General features: G+C 42.0%; 1 protein-coding gene across 1 annotated transcript in view; it reads left to right on the top strand.

Annotated features, from left to right (window-relative positions):
• The first annotated feature begins 342 nt into the window (after positions 1–342).
• F13a1 (coagulation factor XIII, A1 polypeptide) overlaps positions 343–18,394 on the top strand; it is a 170,783-nt gene continuing 152,731 nt past the window's right edge. The window contains exons 1-3 of the mRNA XM_013016714.1: positions 343–413; positions 2,836–2,983; positions 16,607–16,795. Of these exons, the coding sequence (XP_012872168.1) occupies positions 2,854–2,983; positions 16,607–16,795 (319 nt within the window). The 5' untranslated portion in view covers positions 343–413; positions 2,836–2,853. The remainder of the gene's footprint in view (positions 414–2,835; positions 2,984–16,606; positions 16,796–18,394) is intronic.

The following is an 18,394-nucleotide window of genomic DNA, read 5'->3' as shown; positions in this document are numbered from 1 at the left end:
GAGGGGCACTGCCTGGCACTTCAGGGCCATTTGCCTGTCACTCCCAGCAGCCATGGGAGGAGAGGGGAAGCAGAACTGGGGAGTGGGATGGTGGGGAGATGGAAGAACAGGAAATTGGGAGCCAGAGAGGTAGGAGAGGAGGGGAGGAAGGAACTTATTCCCAAATAACAGGCAGAGCAGGGCAGCCCAAGTAAATGGAAACTCCTAGAAGCTACTCTGCTGGCTCCAGCTGTCAAGAAGTGGGAGGAGAAAACCTCATGGGATGGGGAAGAGGGTGGGAGCAGCTAGAAAGTTATTTAAATTGAGCCAACCTTTGGGTCCTTTTTCATGTCTCCTTTTAAGGAAGTACCCAGCTGCCCAGAGCTAGCAGCCAGACTCACAGGGTGCATCTATCACCCCAGAAGTGCAGGCAGGTAAGCCAGCACCCATAGCTCTGAAGCTGTCCCTTTCTTGCCTGCTGCACCTCCATTTCTGTGCAGATGCTTGGATGGGTGCTCTGGGGCTGGGAGTGGAGTGTGTGTGTGTGTGTGTGTGTGTGTGTGTGTGTGTGTGTGTGTCAGTACTGCGGGCTTGAACTCACTGGCTACTCTCACTTGGCTTTTTGTACTCAAGGCTGGTGCTCTCCCACTTGAACCACAGCTCTACTTCTAGTTTTCAATTCCAACATGTTCAATTCCAGCTCTTCATACCTGGCTTGGAATAGATCAGCTCAGCTCTTTTTTCCTTAATTAACTTATTATTACTAGTATTATTGTTATTGTTTATCATTATTATTATTATTGCTAGTCCTGGGGCTTGAACTCAGGGCCTGGGCTCTGTCTCTGAGCCTCTCTGTGCTCAAGGCTAATGCTCTATCACTTGAGCCACAGCTCCACTTCTGGCTTTTTCAGAGTAGCTTCTTAGAGATAAGAGTCACATGGACTTTCCTACGTAGGCTGGCTTCAAACCATGATCATCAGATCTCAGCCTCCTGGTTAGCTAGGATTACAGGCATGAACAACTGGCACCTGGCTTAATTTATTTATTTGTGAACTCAGAATCTCATGCTTTCTCTTGGCTTTTTTTTTTAAAGTTCTATCTCGGATTCACACATCTACTTCTAGCTTTTTGCTAAACAGAGAAAGAAGACTCATAGACTTTTCTGCCTGGGCTGGCTTTGAACTGTGATCCTTAGATCTCAGTTTCCTGGGTAGCTGGGATGACAGGTCACTTCTAAGGAGGACTTCTGTTAGGGATTCCATGAAGGCACTACTTGTTAAGGCTATCAAATGGGAATGAGGTAGCGGGGTTTCTCTCCCAAAGCACAAGTTCCCTTTCCTTAGGAAAGCAGACTGCAGGGAGTGGGAAACACGGCGGGTTGGGGCAGGTGCTAAGATGGAACCCAGCATTCTCCTAGCCCATCTCCTCCTGCATCCCATTGCCTTCTCCAAGGCGGGAGTTGACCTCGAACCTCTCCTGTTCCTCTTCCCCCAGACCAACCCAGAGAGGCAGTTTCTGTCCACCTGCATTCACTCAACCATGCCTGCAGCCACTCTCTCTGGCTAGATTCTGATCTCCCCAGTTCTCCACCTGTTTTCTTTCCCAACAAGCTGCTTAGCAGTTTTGAGCTATTTTTTCCCCCAAACCCTACCCACCCTAGGTATCCTGCAGGCTGTTTGGGCTACTTTGTACCCGAAGGCTTCCTTTTCCTACATCTCTTCCTTCACTAAAATCTTTTCTCTCGCCTCCCTTCCTGACTTGGCTTAACCTGGCTGAGTGTGTATATGTATTTATGAATCCCAGTTAATATCTTATCCTTCCAAGACCAAGTGCTCCTCTTGTCCTCAGTCTTGTTCTATCACTCCATGTGTTTCTGGAACCATCCAATCTAGCTGATTCTACAAGAGCACCTCCTCTTCTTCTTGGAGGGCATGCCTGGGTTGAAAACAGCTAAGTTTCCAGAAATCACAACTAGGTGATGTAGGTGAAACAAAGTCCTCATTCATTTAGCCAGTTGGTCAACAAAATACTTACTGGTCACTGATGGTAAGGGAGTGGTGTTTAGACTGATTCAGTGACTGCACAAACTCCAGATGGGGAAAAGGGTAGCACTTCTGTCTAAATAGGCTAGAGGACAGTGTGTGACAGGCCTGGGCCCACATCCCAAGCACCTAATCTCTTCCTCTCCCAAATACCCTTCACCAGGTGCAAATTCCAACGCAATTCACATCTTTCACACCCAACTTGATTTACTTACGATTCATGTCAGACTCCTCTCTCCTCTACCATAAACAATGTGCAGAAATGCCACCTTGGTCTCTCATGTATCTATTCAAGTACCTATATCAGAGCCTGGAGTGTAGTAGGTGCTCAATAAATACTGCTTTCATTAGATAGCAAATGTGAACACTTTGGAGAACCATCAATCTGGACATGACTGAGTGAGTTTAACCTTCAGAGAGATTTAGGTAATACAGATCTTCATGAGATGGGAACTGGTACACAAAAATGACAATATTTCCTATCCAAGTATTTTCTTTAGAACAAATAGGGACAGGAAAATCCCACTTTCTGAAAATCTTTGAAAATTTTAATTTCTTCAAATAAAATCTTTCTCCTGCTTGCCCTATGTTTTGACAAACACAAAGTCTACCCAAGATCCTTGGGGAATATACTCCATCGCGAATCCTCGGTGATGCTGCTTCTCAGGGTTTATTTATACAAACTCAAAATGTGTTGCTTGAGTACTATCCTACACAGATATGTCTGCTTCTCTGTTTTTGAATCCCGGTTTCAAATGAAACTCATTTCCCATTCCTTTCCCCTATCTTTCTCTCTCTTTCCTACACCTCCAAGGATCTTGAAAAGCTGACAATGTCAGATACTACCAGCACCACCTTCGGGGGCAGAAGAGCAGTCCCACTCAACAACTCCAATGCAGCTGAAGCCAACCTTCCCACTGAGGAGCTGGTGGGCTTGGTGCCCCGGGGTGTCAACTTGCAAGGTAGGAGTTCACCACTGCACCCAGCTCAACCCAGGAAGCTTCTGGGAGCATCCTGTCTCTTTTGAGCAACTTCTTCCTCCTCTTCCTCTCCTTCTTCCCTTCCTTTCTCCCTTCCTCTCCTTCCTCCCTTCCTTCCTCTCTCTCCTTCCTCCCTCCCTCCCTCCCTTCCTTCCTTCCTTCCTTTCTTCCTTCCTTCCTTCTTTCCCTCCTTCCTTCCCTCCTTCCTTCCTTCCCTCCTTCCTTCCTCTCTTCCTTCCTTCCTTCTTTCCTTCCTTCCTTCCTTCCTTCCCCTTCCTCCCTCTCTCTCTCTCTTTCTCTCTCTCTCTGTCTTTCTTTCTTTCTTTTCTTGTACTGGGGCTTGAACTCAAGGCCCAGGTACTGTACCTGGGGGGAGGGGGGGAGTCGGTCATGGGACTTGAATTCTGGGCTTGAACATTGTCCCTCAGCTCTTCAGCCCAAGGCAAGTTCTCTACCACTTGAACCACAGTGTCACTTCCGGGTTTCTAGTGGTTTATTGGAGATAAGAGTCTGATGGCCTTTCTTGCCCAGGCTGGCTTTGAACCATGATCCTCAGATTTCAGCCTCCTGAGTAGCTAGGATTATAGGTATGAGCCACCAGCACCCAGCTAATGTACCTCAGCTTTTTTATTCAAGGCTGGTGCTCTATAACTCGAGCCACACTTCCTCTTCTGGAATGTTTTTTGGCTGGTTAATTGGAGATAAGAAACTTTTAGGCTGGGGTTGGCTTGGAGCTTAAGTCCTCCGACTCCTGAGTAGCTAGGATTACAGGCTTAAGCCACCAGCACCCAGCCTTGATTGTTTTTTGGTTTTAAAAATAAACCTCTTTTGAGGTTTTTGTAGCTCACCAGAGACCCAGATCCTTATCTTAGTTCTGCCACTTACAGATCTTGCAAATGACTTGGTGAAGTCACTTTGTCTTTCTACTTTCAACTATCCCTTCTCCAAAATAAATATGCTGGGTTTATTGAGGCTTTTTGCAGCCCTACAGTTCTATGCTTTTGAGAATGCTCTCTAGCTGGAAGATTCCACTTCCAAAATATTGTGGCTGTATTTGATTGTCTGGCTTGCACCTCCTTTCTTCTCCCTCCTCCCTCTATGGCTGTGAATTTCAGAGCTGGTGAGAAGTGCCAGATTGTGACAGTAATAGAGATGGAAGTCCTCGATTTGTCTCTAGAGCAGCCCAGAGAGCCAGCAAAGCAGGCAGCTTCCTAGGCCTCTTGCCTCTGCCTAGTCCTCTGGGACCTGCTCTGGGTATAGCAGCCAGCAGCTGACCTCTTCTCAGTCCTGTCAGCTGTGACAGGGCCCAGGTGCCAGTGCTGGCTTCGTGATACAAGCGCCATTCCCTTGAGCCACAACAGGGACATTCAGACTCATGTCCCTGAATGGCATCTGGGTACTTTTTGTAACATCATTTTTGCATGAAAACCCAGGTTTGCGCCTGAAGGTTCTCTGAGCTACATTTCATCCAGACAAGGGAAAGGTAAGCAACCATTTTTCTGGGATGGGTGAACTCAGTCAACCTTAGGGCTGTGTGCTTAAGTGTCCCTGTCAGGAAGAGAGGACTTGACAGCCTCTGGTGGATACAGGACCCCCAGAGGCAAAGAGAAAGGATAGTATGGATTCCTAACACATCCAAAGAGCAGGAGAACAGGCCAGATGTTACAGGTGGGATGGTTTGTGTTCTGATCCCATTGAGGTGATTGGAGATCAAATTGTAAAATCAGAAAGTTAGCACCAGGTACCATGCAAGTTTGAACATGAGTTCACAGACCACCAGGGCATCCCCAGTTAAGTGCACAGTTAAGTATAGCATAGTTTCAGGAGCCAAGACACATTCATTCTGAACTAAAGTCTCCCAGCTAAGTGCTCCATTCTAAATCCCACCATGAAACCATCACACTGAATTAAAAGAAACATGGGAATCAGATCATCTCAGTCACCATGTTACAGGTTAGGCAACAGAGGTCCAAAGCATGGAGTTCCTATCACTCCTTCACTGCCCAGAATGGAAGTCTTTGTTTTTGTTGTTTGTGGGTTTTTTTTTTTTTTACATTTTTAAAGAATACAAATAAAACAGGAAAGCCCAAAGCCCTCTAACTATCAAGCAGATCACCTTGGGGCATTCTGTTTGCTAGCAGAGTTCCTGTCTGTTAGAGAAGATGTTGGGCCCTGGGAAAGGGGACCTAGCATTGGAGGAAGGAGACAAGAAAAAGATAAAGTGCAAAGCACATAGTCACCTTTACCAGGATCAGTAAGGAAGCATGTGATCCTAAACACGGGCAATGTGGAAGATCTCTGCCTATGAGGCAAAAGAGCTTCTTGTTCTACAATAGCAAACAAGATATCTGAGTGTCCCAAATCTCAGTTTCTCCATCAGCAAAATGGAAGCAATGTCTACTTAGCAAGTTTTCTAGCAGATCAGATGACAATACTTTGGAGGACATCTAACCCACAGCACTTGACCAATAATGCCCACTGAGTTGGAGTGTGCAAATAGCTTTTAGCCTTGCACACCAAGATTATCACTGACCGTTGAGCCAGTGAATACCTGATGGTACAGGAGATGAGTGCAAACTGTAAATCAAAAATCTGAACAAAATGTAGGCAATAAGACTTCAAAATTGTCAGAGAATTTGAGTGGCTCTGTTACTCTTTAAAAAATCTTAGATTATTGGTTTCTTTGTTTCAGAAGCAGATGAAGGGCATAACTAAATTATTGGGAAAACTGGTTTTTATTTACTTGGTAGTCATGTGTCCATGGCCCTTCCTACACTCTTGGATATTTGTGAGAGGCCTTTCCACAGGAAAGGGAGGGTCTAATAGCTATTTATATAATCATGTCAATGAAGAAAAACAGTCACTTGAAAATTAAATGAGTCACCCTCCACTGTGTCTTCGTATCACTGGTAATAACAAGTTCCAGATTTCAAAGGCACGCACTCAGTATTTCTCACATAGATAAGTGCTACATCTAAAAGAATGGGGGCTCCAAACCTAACTAAAACAAAAATCCTGGAGAACAAAAATACCAGAGTACAAGCTTTCCCAATAAGGAAACCATTCCTCACAGTTCAGATTTCTGTTTAATTCTACAAAAGGCAGGTTTTCTGTCACTAAAGATATCCATTTTCTCCCACATCGCCTCTGCTGAAGGACTAATGCTAGGAAGGAATAATTCCAAGTGGTTCTAATGCCATCTTCCTGCAGTTCACCCAAGTTTGCCACCAGTGGCCTCCAGAATACTCCTATCTCCCTAATCCTCAACAACTGCTATTGGCCTTGGACTAAAAAGCCCACCCTCTGCCCCACCCTTTCATCTTGTTAAATGGTAGTCTTGCCTTTCAAAATGCTGACCTTGTGAAACTGGCTGAGAAGCTCAGAAAGGCTACAGAAAAGAAAGAAAAAAGAAAAAGTTAGGCTTTTCACTTTCATTTGCTCTGTAGTCAGAAATCCTATTGTCTATGAAGTTTACAATCTATCCCAATGCATATACTTTAACTGTGAATATTTGACTAAGGACATTTCATTAGAGTGAAATTATTTCATTTCAGTTGGTGTTTCTAAAATATCTCTCTACAGTTTTCTTGTGACGAAAACTATAAAGTGCCCGAAAATAACTTATGTTCTTGGGCTGATTTGACTGTTACAAACAATAGGTTATCATTGATGACAGTAAGGAGAATATTTATTTGGCAGGTCTAATACATTCAGTGCACTCAATTCCAACAAGAAAACAAGCCTGGTTCTAGGGGAAAAAAATCACATGGCGTGAGATCTAGTAGCTTTCAGGACAAAGGGGTCTGTTGCCCTCCTGAGACTCTTCTCTCTTCTTTTCTTCTTTGTCAGAACTAAATCAACCAATCAACCAGTGAGGGATCAACTTCTCTTTGGGCACAATGAAGTCCCTCAGTTCCAGGTTATTGAAAAAGTGAGAGACATGGAATGCATGGGTTAGAAACAATGCTACTCAGCCCTTCACTCCATTCAGGACAAACATGCCCTGGTTGTCAGCTGTATGTCAGGAGCTATTCCAGACTCCTTCTGGGGACACCAAAGTGACTAAGTCACTTCCTTACCACAGCAGCTCCCAGGTTAATAGAACAATATAGTTTAGTGCAATAAATACTGTACTGGAAATGTATGTAAATACATACATTATCAATGTATGGTGACTGGGGATGAGGTTGAGAAAATGCTTCATAATGGAAGGATATCTGAGGTGGGCCGAAGAATACTCCAGACAAAGGAGAGCAGGAGAGGGCCTTTTCCACACAAAGAACAGTATATGTCAATTAGTGAACAGAGACCAGAGGACAACAAAGAGGAGATAAGATCCCTCAATCACACTATCTCGAGCACTTTTATTTTGATGATAGTGGGAGAATTGTGGAGGACATTATACTTTGTAAAGGTAAATGCAGTGATGAGAAAAAGAGAGAAGATGCTGCAGGCTAGAGAACAGGTGAACCCGAGAGATTGTATTTCCTGGAGAAGGCATGAGTTTCCTTTCTCTTGTAGCTTCCTCTGGACAGCTAGCTGAGGATTTCTTAAGTATTTTGAAGTATAGGACATCTTCATAGCAATAGTTGAAAAATTAACTGCTGAAGAAAATATCTTTAATTGTTCTAACGATGATACATTAAGATTTCAGGTATCTAAAAGGAATGGGAGGGGAAAAAAACCTTTTTCCTGTTATTCTTTTCTCCATAAACAGACCTACTTTTACTCATGCATAGCATTAAAGCCTGTAGTTTAGTAACAATATTACCAAAGATTGAATGGAGATTTCAGATCCCCAGGGAATTCCTAGAATATGAACCTAAACATTTAACTTATTTCAAGGTTCCATCTGTGACAGGTATAATCATTCTCAGAAGAATATTTTTTTGCAACCAAGGGAGAAGATAATCTACTTTTATTCATGTTATGGAGGGGGTCGGAGGACAGAGAGACAGCTGGTTCTGAGGAGAAACTTTCTTTTCCTTGAACAAACAATTTTCTGATGTGTTAGAGATTAGACTAAATTGTATTAGGTAGACTTTTTGAAAGCTGTCACTTTGAAACAGCAAGCTCTCAATTTTCCACAATCTCTCTCTTTTATTCTCTCTCTTTCTCTCCCTCTCTTTTGAAAAAAAATGTTTAGGAATGAGCTTCTCCATTTTGCCAAGATCTAGAAAGCTCCAAAGAGATGTAAATTTATTTCCTATTGTGGCAAATGAGGCCTGACCAACAAGAGGCCTCTTTCAAACCATGCTCTTCATAGGCTAATAAACAAAGTAAAAATCAATGCACCAGCTTAACAATTTTTTTTATATTTTTTATTGTGAAAATACCATACAGAGGGGTTACAATTACATGGACAAGACAATGAGTACATTTCTTATCAATCATTGTTGCCTCTTCCTTTGTTTTCCCTTCGCATCTCTTCCCATCTCCCCACTTACTCCCATCCAAAGTTGTAAAGTTTGTTTTTCGACATAACAATTTGTACATCTCATTGTTGCAGTGGGTCCACCTGTATCCCTATTTAAACGATTTGTTTTTTCCCTTCCCCTCCACAAATTATACCAACATCAAATACAGTGAAAGCAAGGGTTATACCGTGGGGGAGGGGCATACAAAGCAACAAAAAAATCATCTTATAAATATATTGCCCCATTGGTTAGGAAATGGAAAGACTTGGAAAAATTATATTAAATGAAGTAAGCCAGGCCCAAAGAAACATAGGTCCCATGGTTTCCCTTATTTGCAATAACTAGTATATGTCTGAGACAAGCAGAAAAGGTCAGAGTAGTTGATGTTAGGTGAAATGAACCCCAAGATAAGTATTAACAAATGTTTGCTGGGTAACCACTACCTGGAAAGGGGCACACCTTAGCAAAACAGACAACTGACCATATGGTGATGCTTTTACATGTGTGCTTGCATTTTAGGACAATCATCTGCACAGTCCTTGCTATTGTCAGTTACTGTAACATCCTGGTACTACTCTAGGCTAGATCTGTGGGTGACTATCCATGAATAATAAAAAGTAACTCCTTCCCCAATGTGGAGAACCCCAGTACTATCACTTAGATGTGGTTTGTCTCTCAAGGATTCAATGTTGGAAGCTTGATCCACAGTATGGCAATATAAGAGGTGGTGAGACTTTTAAGAGAATGTAGTCATAATGTTCAGTGTACATACGGAAAAATGGAATTAGGAAAATTGAGGCGAAGAGTGGAAATTGGAGAGATGGGGGAGAATTCTGAAAGGGGTGACATTGATGGAGATGTGTTATATTCATAAACTGACATGTTGAATTGAAACCCTTTTGTACAACTACTTAAAGATAATTTAAAAATAAAAGAGGTGAGGATCTCGTGGGAGGTCCTTAGGTCATTTCAGGCTGGGTTTAGAAGAGATTAAAGTGTATATGAAAGAGATTAAGATAGTTCTTATAAGACCCTGTGTTAGTTCTCAGGAAAGTGAATGATTATAAAAAACCTTAGTCTGACCCCTGAATGGCTCTCAAGTGTCCTGCTTCTGTGATCCTTCCTTTAGCATGTGCTCTGGTCACATGGTCCATCTTTAGGGAATGCAGTCAGGGACCCTCATCTGAGCTCTACCATGTGATGTGGATGGAGGGCCTACAAAACTGTGAGCTTAGTTTTCTCTTTTCTATGTATATATCACTTTTCATTATATGTACCCAGCTTCATGTAATTCCTTTAGCTTTTAGAATCGTTACGTAGTTGTATAAAGAGGTTGTAATCCAACATGCCAACCTGTGAATACAACACGTCTTGATCTGTGTCACCCCTTCCTTTACCAAACCCCATCTATCCAACCCCACCCATCCTGTCTAGTTAACTGATCCCATGTTTACACATATACATTGAGTATTATGGCTGTGTGTCTCTTTGTGGTAATAAAAAACAGGTGATGACACCACTAAATGCATTGACTTCTTGACGATTACTCTGAAGAGGGGCAGGCATGGCTCTTGTTTCTCATCTTTTCAAAGAAGCAGCCACCTCTTGATGCTCTTCTTATTTATCTTACATGCTTTTAAAGGCTGAAATATTTTTTATTTAAATCTTGGACCTCACAATGTAATTTTTAATCTCCCATATTTTAGCCAATTTTTTTGTTTTTTTCCAAGTGCCATTTACTAAATGAAATGTTTTTATTAATTTAGATCATTTTAAGATGAACTTTGCAGAGATTGTACAAAAGATTTTTATTGCTATGACTTCAATTTTTCTTTTCTTGGAATAATACTATAAATTCTTAGTCAACTACTGGTAATTCACTCATGTGGTGAGTAGTCATAGCTACTCAGGAAGCTGAGATCTGAGGATCAAGGTTCAAAGCCAGGCCAGGCAGGCTAGACCAAGAGACTTTTATTTCCAATTACCCAGCCAAAGCCAGAAGTTAAGGTGTAGCTCAAGTGGCAGAGTGCTAGATTTGCATAAAAGTACTAAAACTCTTGAGTTTAACCCACACACACACACACACACACACACACACACACACACACTTAATCCTTATGGATTTTTCCCTTCTTTTCCAAAGGATTTAACTTATTAGAGAAACAGAAATGATTGCTTAGAAAAAACAGTTTTGGAAACTCTATGCTTCAAATTAAATGTTCTCAAAAGCATAACCATATGGATTATTTTCAAAAACAAACTGTATGTTTATTTTCAGTGTGAGAAACTGCAAATGCATATGATTTTTTCCTTAGGTTTATATACTCAAAGGAATTCATTAGCTCCCTTTTTACTTATACCTAGTCACAGACAGCATGAAGACATAGTATTTTTATTCTGATGTGGAGCAAAATTTCCCTTCTGGTGGCTGAGTGGTATAAAAATCTCCAATCACTGTCTCCACCAACACTCATGGTCCCAGAACTCATGTCTTTGGAGAATAAGATTGTCTGATAAACGATATTTAAAGACCTGATATGGTTGATCCCATTGCAAAGGGGACAATTCATTTTAAAATTAAACAACTCCAAGTGTCTCATTTTCAGGTATTAATAGAATTGGTCCAGTAGAAAAGTGACAGATCTGTGGATGTGTTTTTGCTTATTCTCCCAAGCGTAGCAACAAGATGATGGAAATGTGAGTTAGTTCTCAAGGGGTCTGCAGTCCCATGGCTGACATCATCCATTTAAAGGTAACCCAAAGTGTTAATGATGATATATGTATTTATTACAAATGAAGAAGTATATTGTAAGAGCTGAGAGGAAAAAAGAAGCCATCCATATGTAGATGGAAAAGGAAAAGAAAAGGAGAAACAACTGTGTCCACTCAGGACGCATGGGATGGAGAGGGCATGCTTGTGGGGAAGGCTGAAAGGCCATTTCTAGAAAGCTTTCTGGGGGCACTTTACCAGGTAGACTGTGCTGCTTAAATCCCAGCCTTCAAGCACATGCTCCAGATATCTGTGCTTTTAACACACATTGACTCCATGGCTCTGCCAACTGCTGGGTGCTGTTACTGTCATTACTATCAACTGCTGGGCATTTAGTATGTGCCACGCCCTGAGTCCCAGCATTCCTCTGTTTTCTCATTTATTCCCACAACCAGCCAAGTCCATTTTATGGATGAGGAAACTGAGGTTCAGGAAGTTTATGCAACTTGTGCAAAGTCATAAGGAGGACACACAGCAGAGTTAGGATTTGAGTCCAGGCAGTCTGACGCCAAGTCTTACTCTGAGTTAGTCTAACCTTGATATCAACAACCACATTCAATATTTATTGAGAATATACTCAGAAGTAGGTCCTGTATGTGGTGTCTCATGCCCATATTAAAGGCAAGGCAACAGTAACTTAGAGAGATTAAATAACTTCCCCGAGGTTGAACAATTAGTAAGTACAGAGCATCTCCCAAACCATATCTGCAAAATGTAGCAATCGCCAAAGAAAGCAATTTTTTTCATAGGCAAAAAGATGTGGAAACTATTGAATCTCTAGGATCACTGCAGTGCTCAGCCATGCATTGCAGCCCCCTGTCAGCTCTACAGCAGAGAAATCTGATCACCTCTGCTTAGGCCAGTGTTTCCCCAACAGACCTAACCACAGAGCTGTCCTCAAGGACCTGCCCAAACAGAGCCGATGCTGCCCTGTTCAAGGACAGACTGACTTCACCAGACTCACTGGATGCAACTAGATACCAAAGAAATCTTTGAAAATTCCTCTTCAGCTTTGTTTTTTCCTGAAGAGAGAGCTGCTTGGGAAGCCAAGACATAGAGCTAATATATTCATGTTCAGAGCAGGCAGTCACAGTGGAGGAGGGTCGGAGCCAAGGCATCAAAACCTGGGATGATTCTAAGATCTGAACATCAATTCCCTTCAGGTAGATGAGCTGACCACCATCTCTCACCCAGAGCAGGGCAACAACCTCCTAACTGAACTTCCAGCCCCCAGCATTGATACTATCCAACTCCTCTTCCACTCTGCCCCCAGAAGCAGTGTGAACTTATATCTTTCAATCAAATCATGAAAGGTTGTGGGTGTAGATTCTTTACTGTACCTCCAATGCCAAGTCCAAGCTCTCTAACACAACCTATAAATTTGCTTTTGTCTGCTTTTTCATTGTGGCTCCGCCTCCTACTTCCAACAACCCAAACATTTTTTTAGTCATTATTTCCCCACTTCCTCCCAAAACCCTTGACTCAATCCTCTCCTATTCTGCTCCCACTGCAAAAACAGTATGCCCATTCTCTTCTCAATTACTTGTCTTTTTACTACTGTTGGTGTGTGTGTGTGTGTGTGTGTGTGTGTGTGTGTGTGTATGTGTATACATGTGTTTAATTTAGTGGCCATTGTTCACTTTTCAGTATCTACCACTATGTCTACTTTATTTGCAATTTAATATTAGGCAATTGTTTGATCAATATTCATGTCCATGCATCAGATAGACACATACATAGCAAACTTTAGAAATCCTGAAGGTCAGAAAGCTGGAGAGAATATATTAAATGTATTGAATACAGGTACAACAACTCCTGCCTATAATTCCAGTTACTTGGGAGGTAGAGATCTGGAGGATTACAGTTTAAGCCCAGCCTAGGTAAAAGTGAGACCTCCTACCTCAGCCAATAGTGGGGTGGTAGTGTGTCCCTGTCATCCCAGCTATGTGAGAAATAAACAGGCCTTAAAATGAACTGAAAAACAAAAAAAATTTAATAAATACATATGACCAAAGAGAAACTCAAGTGAGTAACTTGTAGGAATCTAAATGGAATTATAGCCCATTAAGGGGCAAATGGCATTAGAATGAACTTAATGTAGATCCAAAGTAAGAAAAGAGTGCCCGAGACACTAGTTATATCTTGAATTAAAATAATAGATTTGTACTATTTGTTTTCAAAGATGTAATTGTCTCGTATTTTATTGGAGAAAAAAACATGACCACAGTAGATACTTTCTTCTAGGGAAAAAGTTCAAAAAAGAAATGTGCGAAGTGAGGGCTGGGAAGGTGGCTCAGTGGTAGAGTGCTTGCCTTGCATGCATGAGGCCCTGGGTTCGATTCCTCAGCACCACATAGTCAGAAAAAGCCAGAAGTGGTGCTGTGGCTCAAGTGGTAGAGTGCTTGCCTTGAGCTGAAGAACTGAGAGACAGTGCCTAGGCCCAGAGTTCAGGTCCATGACTGGCAAAAAAAAAAAATGTACAAAGTGAAATATATTCCAAAACAGAATTATGGGAAAGCATCTTAAAGAATCATTGAAGGAATGGAGACAGTTTCACACTGAGGATGGGATGCCTAAGAACCCTTTAAATACCTAGAGGATGCCAAAGGAGATGACTGGAGAATTTGCTCTACATTTATACAAACGGATCCATGGATAGAAAATTACAGAGAAGCAGATGTCAGTTCATCACAAGAGGGTTAGTGAATATCAGGTAGTGAGTTCCCTGTTCAATCAGAGGCCAGAAACCCAAGTCTTAAGGCTTTCCAGGAGATGTTCCTGGAGTAGCCACATGGTAGGTCTACCAGATGGCCTGGGAGTGCCTTTCCCTTGAGATCCTTTGAGCTGTATCTTAGCATGTTCCTTTCTTTGATACTGATGAATGGTGAACACATTCAACCCATTCCTGAGGATTTAGACTTTTAGTTATTTTTTAAAGTTATTTAAAAGCACTGTACAAAAAAAGAGGAGCAAAGGAGTTGGTCACTAAAGTTATTTTCAACCCCAGATACTTTGGGATCTCCCCCACTCTTTCATAGGCTGGTTTAGCACTGGAGAATATGATCTTAATAAAAGCCAGAGAACTCAGGAGAAAGGTGCCTTGGAAAAGAGAGAGGCCTAGAAAATTAAACATATTCAGCTCACAGCATAATGGAAAGAAAGTACTCTTCAGGGGCTCATGTACTATGACTGAGCTGTGAGATAAGGTAAAAATAAAACTGCATCTTGTGCTCTACTGAAATGCTGCAGCCGGAGTAACCCATGGAATACCAAGCCATGTGGAGTGCTTGTCAGAGTTCCTGCTCTGTGAGCCACAGTACACCTGAAATCTCACCCCAGGTGTTATAGCAAACACCTTGTATCATATCTCAGCCCCACGACCGGGATCCCCCCAAAAAAAGATACATTGTGCTCATTTTAAAGTGACATGTTGAGCTGAAACCCCCTTGTACAACTACTCAAAGAAAAATAATCATAATGAGGGTTTCAGCACTCCTGGACTTCAGTGCTAAAGTATATCTTTTTTTTTTTTTTTGGGTCCGGTCATGGGGCCTGAACTCTGGGCCTGGGCGCTGTCCCTCAGCTCTTCAGCTCAAGGCTAGCGCTCTACCACTTGAGCCACATTGCCACTTCCGGCTTTTTTCTTTTTGCTTATGTGGTGCTGAGGAATCGAACCCAGGGCCTCGAGCATGCAAGGCAAGCGCTCTACCACTGAGCCACCTTCCCAGCCCTAAAGTATATCTTAAAGAGCCCAACTACTTGGTTTCATTTATGAAGAAAAAAAATGGGGCTCCAAGGAACCCAGAGTCCTGCATAGGATTCCTGTGTAAAAGTGAAGATGTCTTTGGAGTATTTCAGCACCATGCCTCTGAATGGGCATAAGCTGAGCAGTATGTTTTTAGTTTGCAGCCATTAGGGAAAACTAGTCAGGCCTGGGAGAGGGGGTAGGGACTTGGGGGGCAGGGGACAGAGCACCCTTCCCAATCTTCTCATCCCCAGACCCCTGGAGAACTCCAGATGTACCCGGGGATCAGATTCTGGGCTTGAATTCCTAAACCACAGGGCAAACTGTAGTTGACACTGCCTTCCCAGAAGTGGTCATTCACAGAGGGGAATAGGAAAGTGGCAGAGGGAAGTTTTCCTTTGTGCAGGGCTATTCTGGATCAGGCTCTGCTCTTGCTTTCGTGCATGTCATCTCAAATCACATCCACATACATCACCTCCTTTAGATGTTGAAGCATCACAGGATAGTCTGTAAAAGTCAGTGAACGTGGGAAAAAAATGAGGGAGGGGTAACAATGTTTGACAAGAAATGTACTCACTACCTTACTTACGTAGCTGTAACCCCTCTGTACATCGTCTTGACAATACAAATCGGTGTCTTCATTGTAAAATGAGGTCATATGAGTCATATGATTAGTAAACACCAATTGACACATATACACCTCATTCCAAAAGAAAACTCTGCAATTTCGGCATCAAAAAGATCAGGGTTTGATGTCTAGGTGTGTCACTTCGAGGCTAAGGAGCTGCAAGGCTAGCTTCTGTCTGTAGCTGGAAGCCATCATACTTATCTCAGCAAAGTGCTAACTTCCTTTCTGCAGACCTGTTCCCTCCCTCCCCTGCCTTTGAGGACCCAGATCTACTTTTAGAACTACAGGAGGGGACATTTGACCCTTCCTGAGGTGACAGGAGAATTTTGGATTAATGGCCAATTTTGTCCTCAGAATATCCCTTTGAGGCTTTCTCCGATTTGATTCCACCCTTTGGAGAGATGGGGGAATTGAAGTGCTGCCTCATATAGAGAAGTTTAGGCATGGTGGGGAGAGCCTAGCATAGCAAAACCCAGCATGTGGCGGAGAAGCTGATGCCTTGAACTCTGGCCCTCCCTCCCTTCCCTGTGTCTAGATCTATAAGCCAGCCAGCCATCTCCCCCAAAGTGAGTGTCCTGTGATCTGAAATGAGATCAGGAGTGGAAAAAGCTTACATAAAAAGTAAAACTCTCTCCCTAAGCAAGAACATTACGAGACTATCAGATCTGCTGTCTCCGCTGTCTCCATACAGACTTTTATTGCTCTCTTCCTTCTTCAGAAAAATAACCTGGCTTGGTTTTATTTTTATTTTTTTTGGTCGGTTGTGGGGCTTGGGTGCTGTCCTTGCGCTCTTCAGCTCAAGGTGAGTGCTCTATCACTTGAGCCACACTGCCACTTCTGGTTTTTGAGTGGTTTATTGGAGATAAGAGTCTCATGGACTTTCCTGCCCAGGCTGGCTTTGAACCTCAATACTCAGATCTCAGCCTCCTGAGTAGCTAGGATTACAGGCGTAAGCCACCAGTGCCTGGCTTGGTTTTATTTTTAAGTCTGTGTTTAAACTGAAAGCCACCTAACAATTTCCTTCCATTGTTTTCTCCATGTCCAGAATACCTTCATGTCACAAGTGTTCACCTGTTCAAAGAGAGATGGGACAGCAACAAGATTGACCATCACACAGACCAGTATGACAACAACAATTTGATTGTCCGCAGAGGACAGTCCTTCTACGTCCAGATTGACTTCAATCGTCCATACAACCCTAGGAGAGATCACTTCAGAGTGGAATACGTCATTGGTAAGTGCCCCATACAAGTGCTACACATGACCTCATGGGTTGAATTGCAAAGAGAGCAGGCACAAGGTATCATTGCATCACATTTAACACTGGATGGGGCAGGGATGGAATTCAGCCACGAAGTCACCCTATGTTCTACTTCAGGCAGAATACCAATAATGTGGGCCTACCCTAGTCAAAGTCTTGTATAAATGCTAGTAAGTATAATGAGTATAAAATGTTAATTAACTGAATTAGTATTCCCCAAATAGCTTTGACACTCTGTAGTTATGATGTTTAACCTATCACAGTGGTTTAATTGGTTTCTTATGCTGAAAATACTTGTAAATCTTAATATGTGATTTCCACATATGCCTTTCCCAAAGTTTGTTCTGCCCTAATTTAGTCCTGTGGCTCGGCCAGGCGAAGTGGATGGTCCAGTGAAATTTACTGAATGCTTTGTACTATGATCTCCTCTTGAAAATTGACAGTAGCCTGAAAGGTTGCAGAAAGTGCCATTGTACTTCCAGCTCTTCTCAAATTTTTCTGATCAGGGAACCCTTTTCTTTAAGTTACAGCTAGTAATGTTTGATATATTTTGGTAAACATTTCTCCAAGAACTTTCAAAAATATCAGGAATATATATATATATATATATATATATATATATATATACATACATACATACATACATATATGCATAGGAAAGCAAGAGACCACAAAATTCTGTACATAAATTAAAGGTTAAAATAACTCAATAGTGGATGAAGGATATGAGAAAATCCAACAACCCTTTGTATAAAGCTTGTACTTGTGGAGTTGAGATTTAGCTTAAAGAGAGCTTGCCTAGCAAATCAAGAAGTCCCTGAGCTAGTCCCTCAGTACCACAGTACTACAAAAAGTAGTACCGTGACTTCTTTCAGTAGAACTGAATAAAGCCATGGAAATCAGATTTTCAATGTGATTGTCACAGTGGAAAAAAAAGATATAGAGAGAATAAGAAATGTAAATGAAATTAAGTGCTAAGGTTTGTATCATTGGTGTACCTCAACATCAGGAAACCCAGAATGGGAAAATATTGACTTCACAAATAGGAAAGACCATATTTTGAATGGAAGGAAGGAAAGAAGAAAGGGAGGGAGGGAGGAAAAGACAGAGGAAGGAAGGAAGGAAAACAGGGAGGAAGGGAGAGAGAGAGGTAAGGAACAATCTCTTGAAGTATTTCTTTCAGAATATTTAACATAATTAGTTGTACCACAAAAGTCAGTTGAAATATTACTTTAAAAGATCACTAATGCTTGGAGAAGGCTATTATTATATCAAAACTATCGAAAAGTAACTTCACATTTGATTGTTCTATTTTGCCTCCCTGTGACTTTGTCTAAAACGAACTGATGTGTTAATACTTGGAAGTGTCTCTTTGTTTCTTTTTTATTAATTTAATTTTTTTGTGAACGTACTGTACAGAGGGGTTACAATTACATGGGCAGGATAATGCGTACATTTCTTATCAAGCATTGCAGCCTCCTCCTTTGTTTACCCTTCACATTCCTTCCCAGCCTCCCCCCTACCTACCCAGCCAGTGTCTCTTTGTTTCTATGCAGAGGACCTAGGGCATGG

Source organism: Dipodomys ordii, unplaced genomic scaffold (assembly GCF_000151885.1).
Source record: "Dipodomys ordii isolate 6190 unplaced genomic scaffold, Dord_2.0 Scaffold32, whole genome shotgun sequence".
NCBI lineage: Eukaryota > Metazoa > Chordata > Mammalia > Rodentia > Heteromyidae > Dipodomys > Dipodomys ordii.
This window is presented reverse-complemented; position numbering and strand designations above follow the sequence as displayed.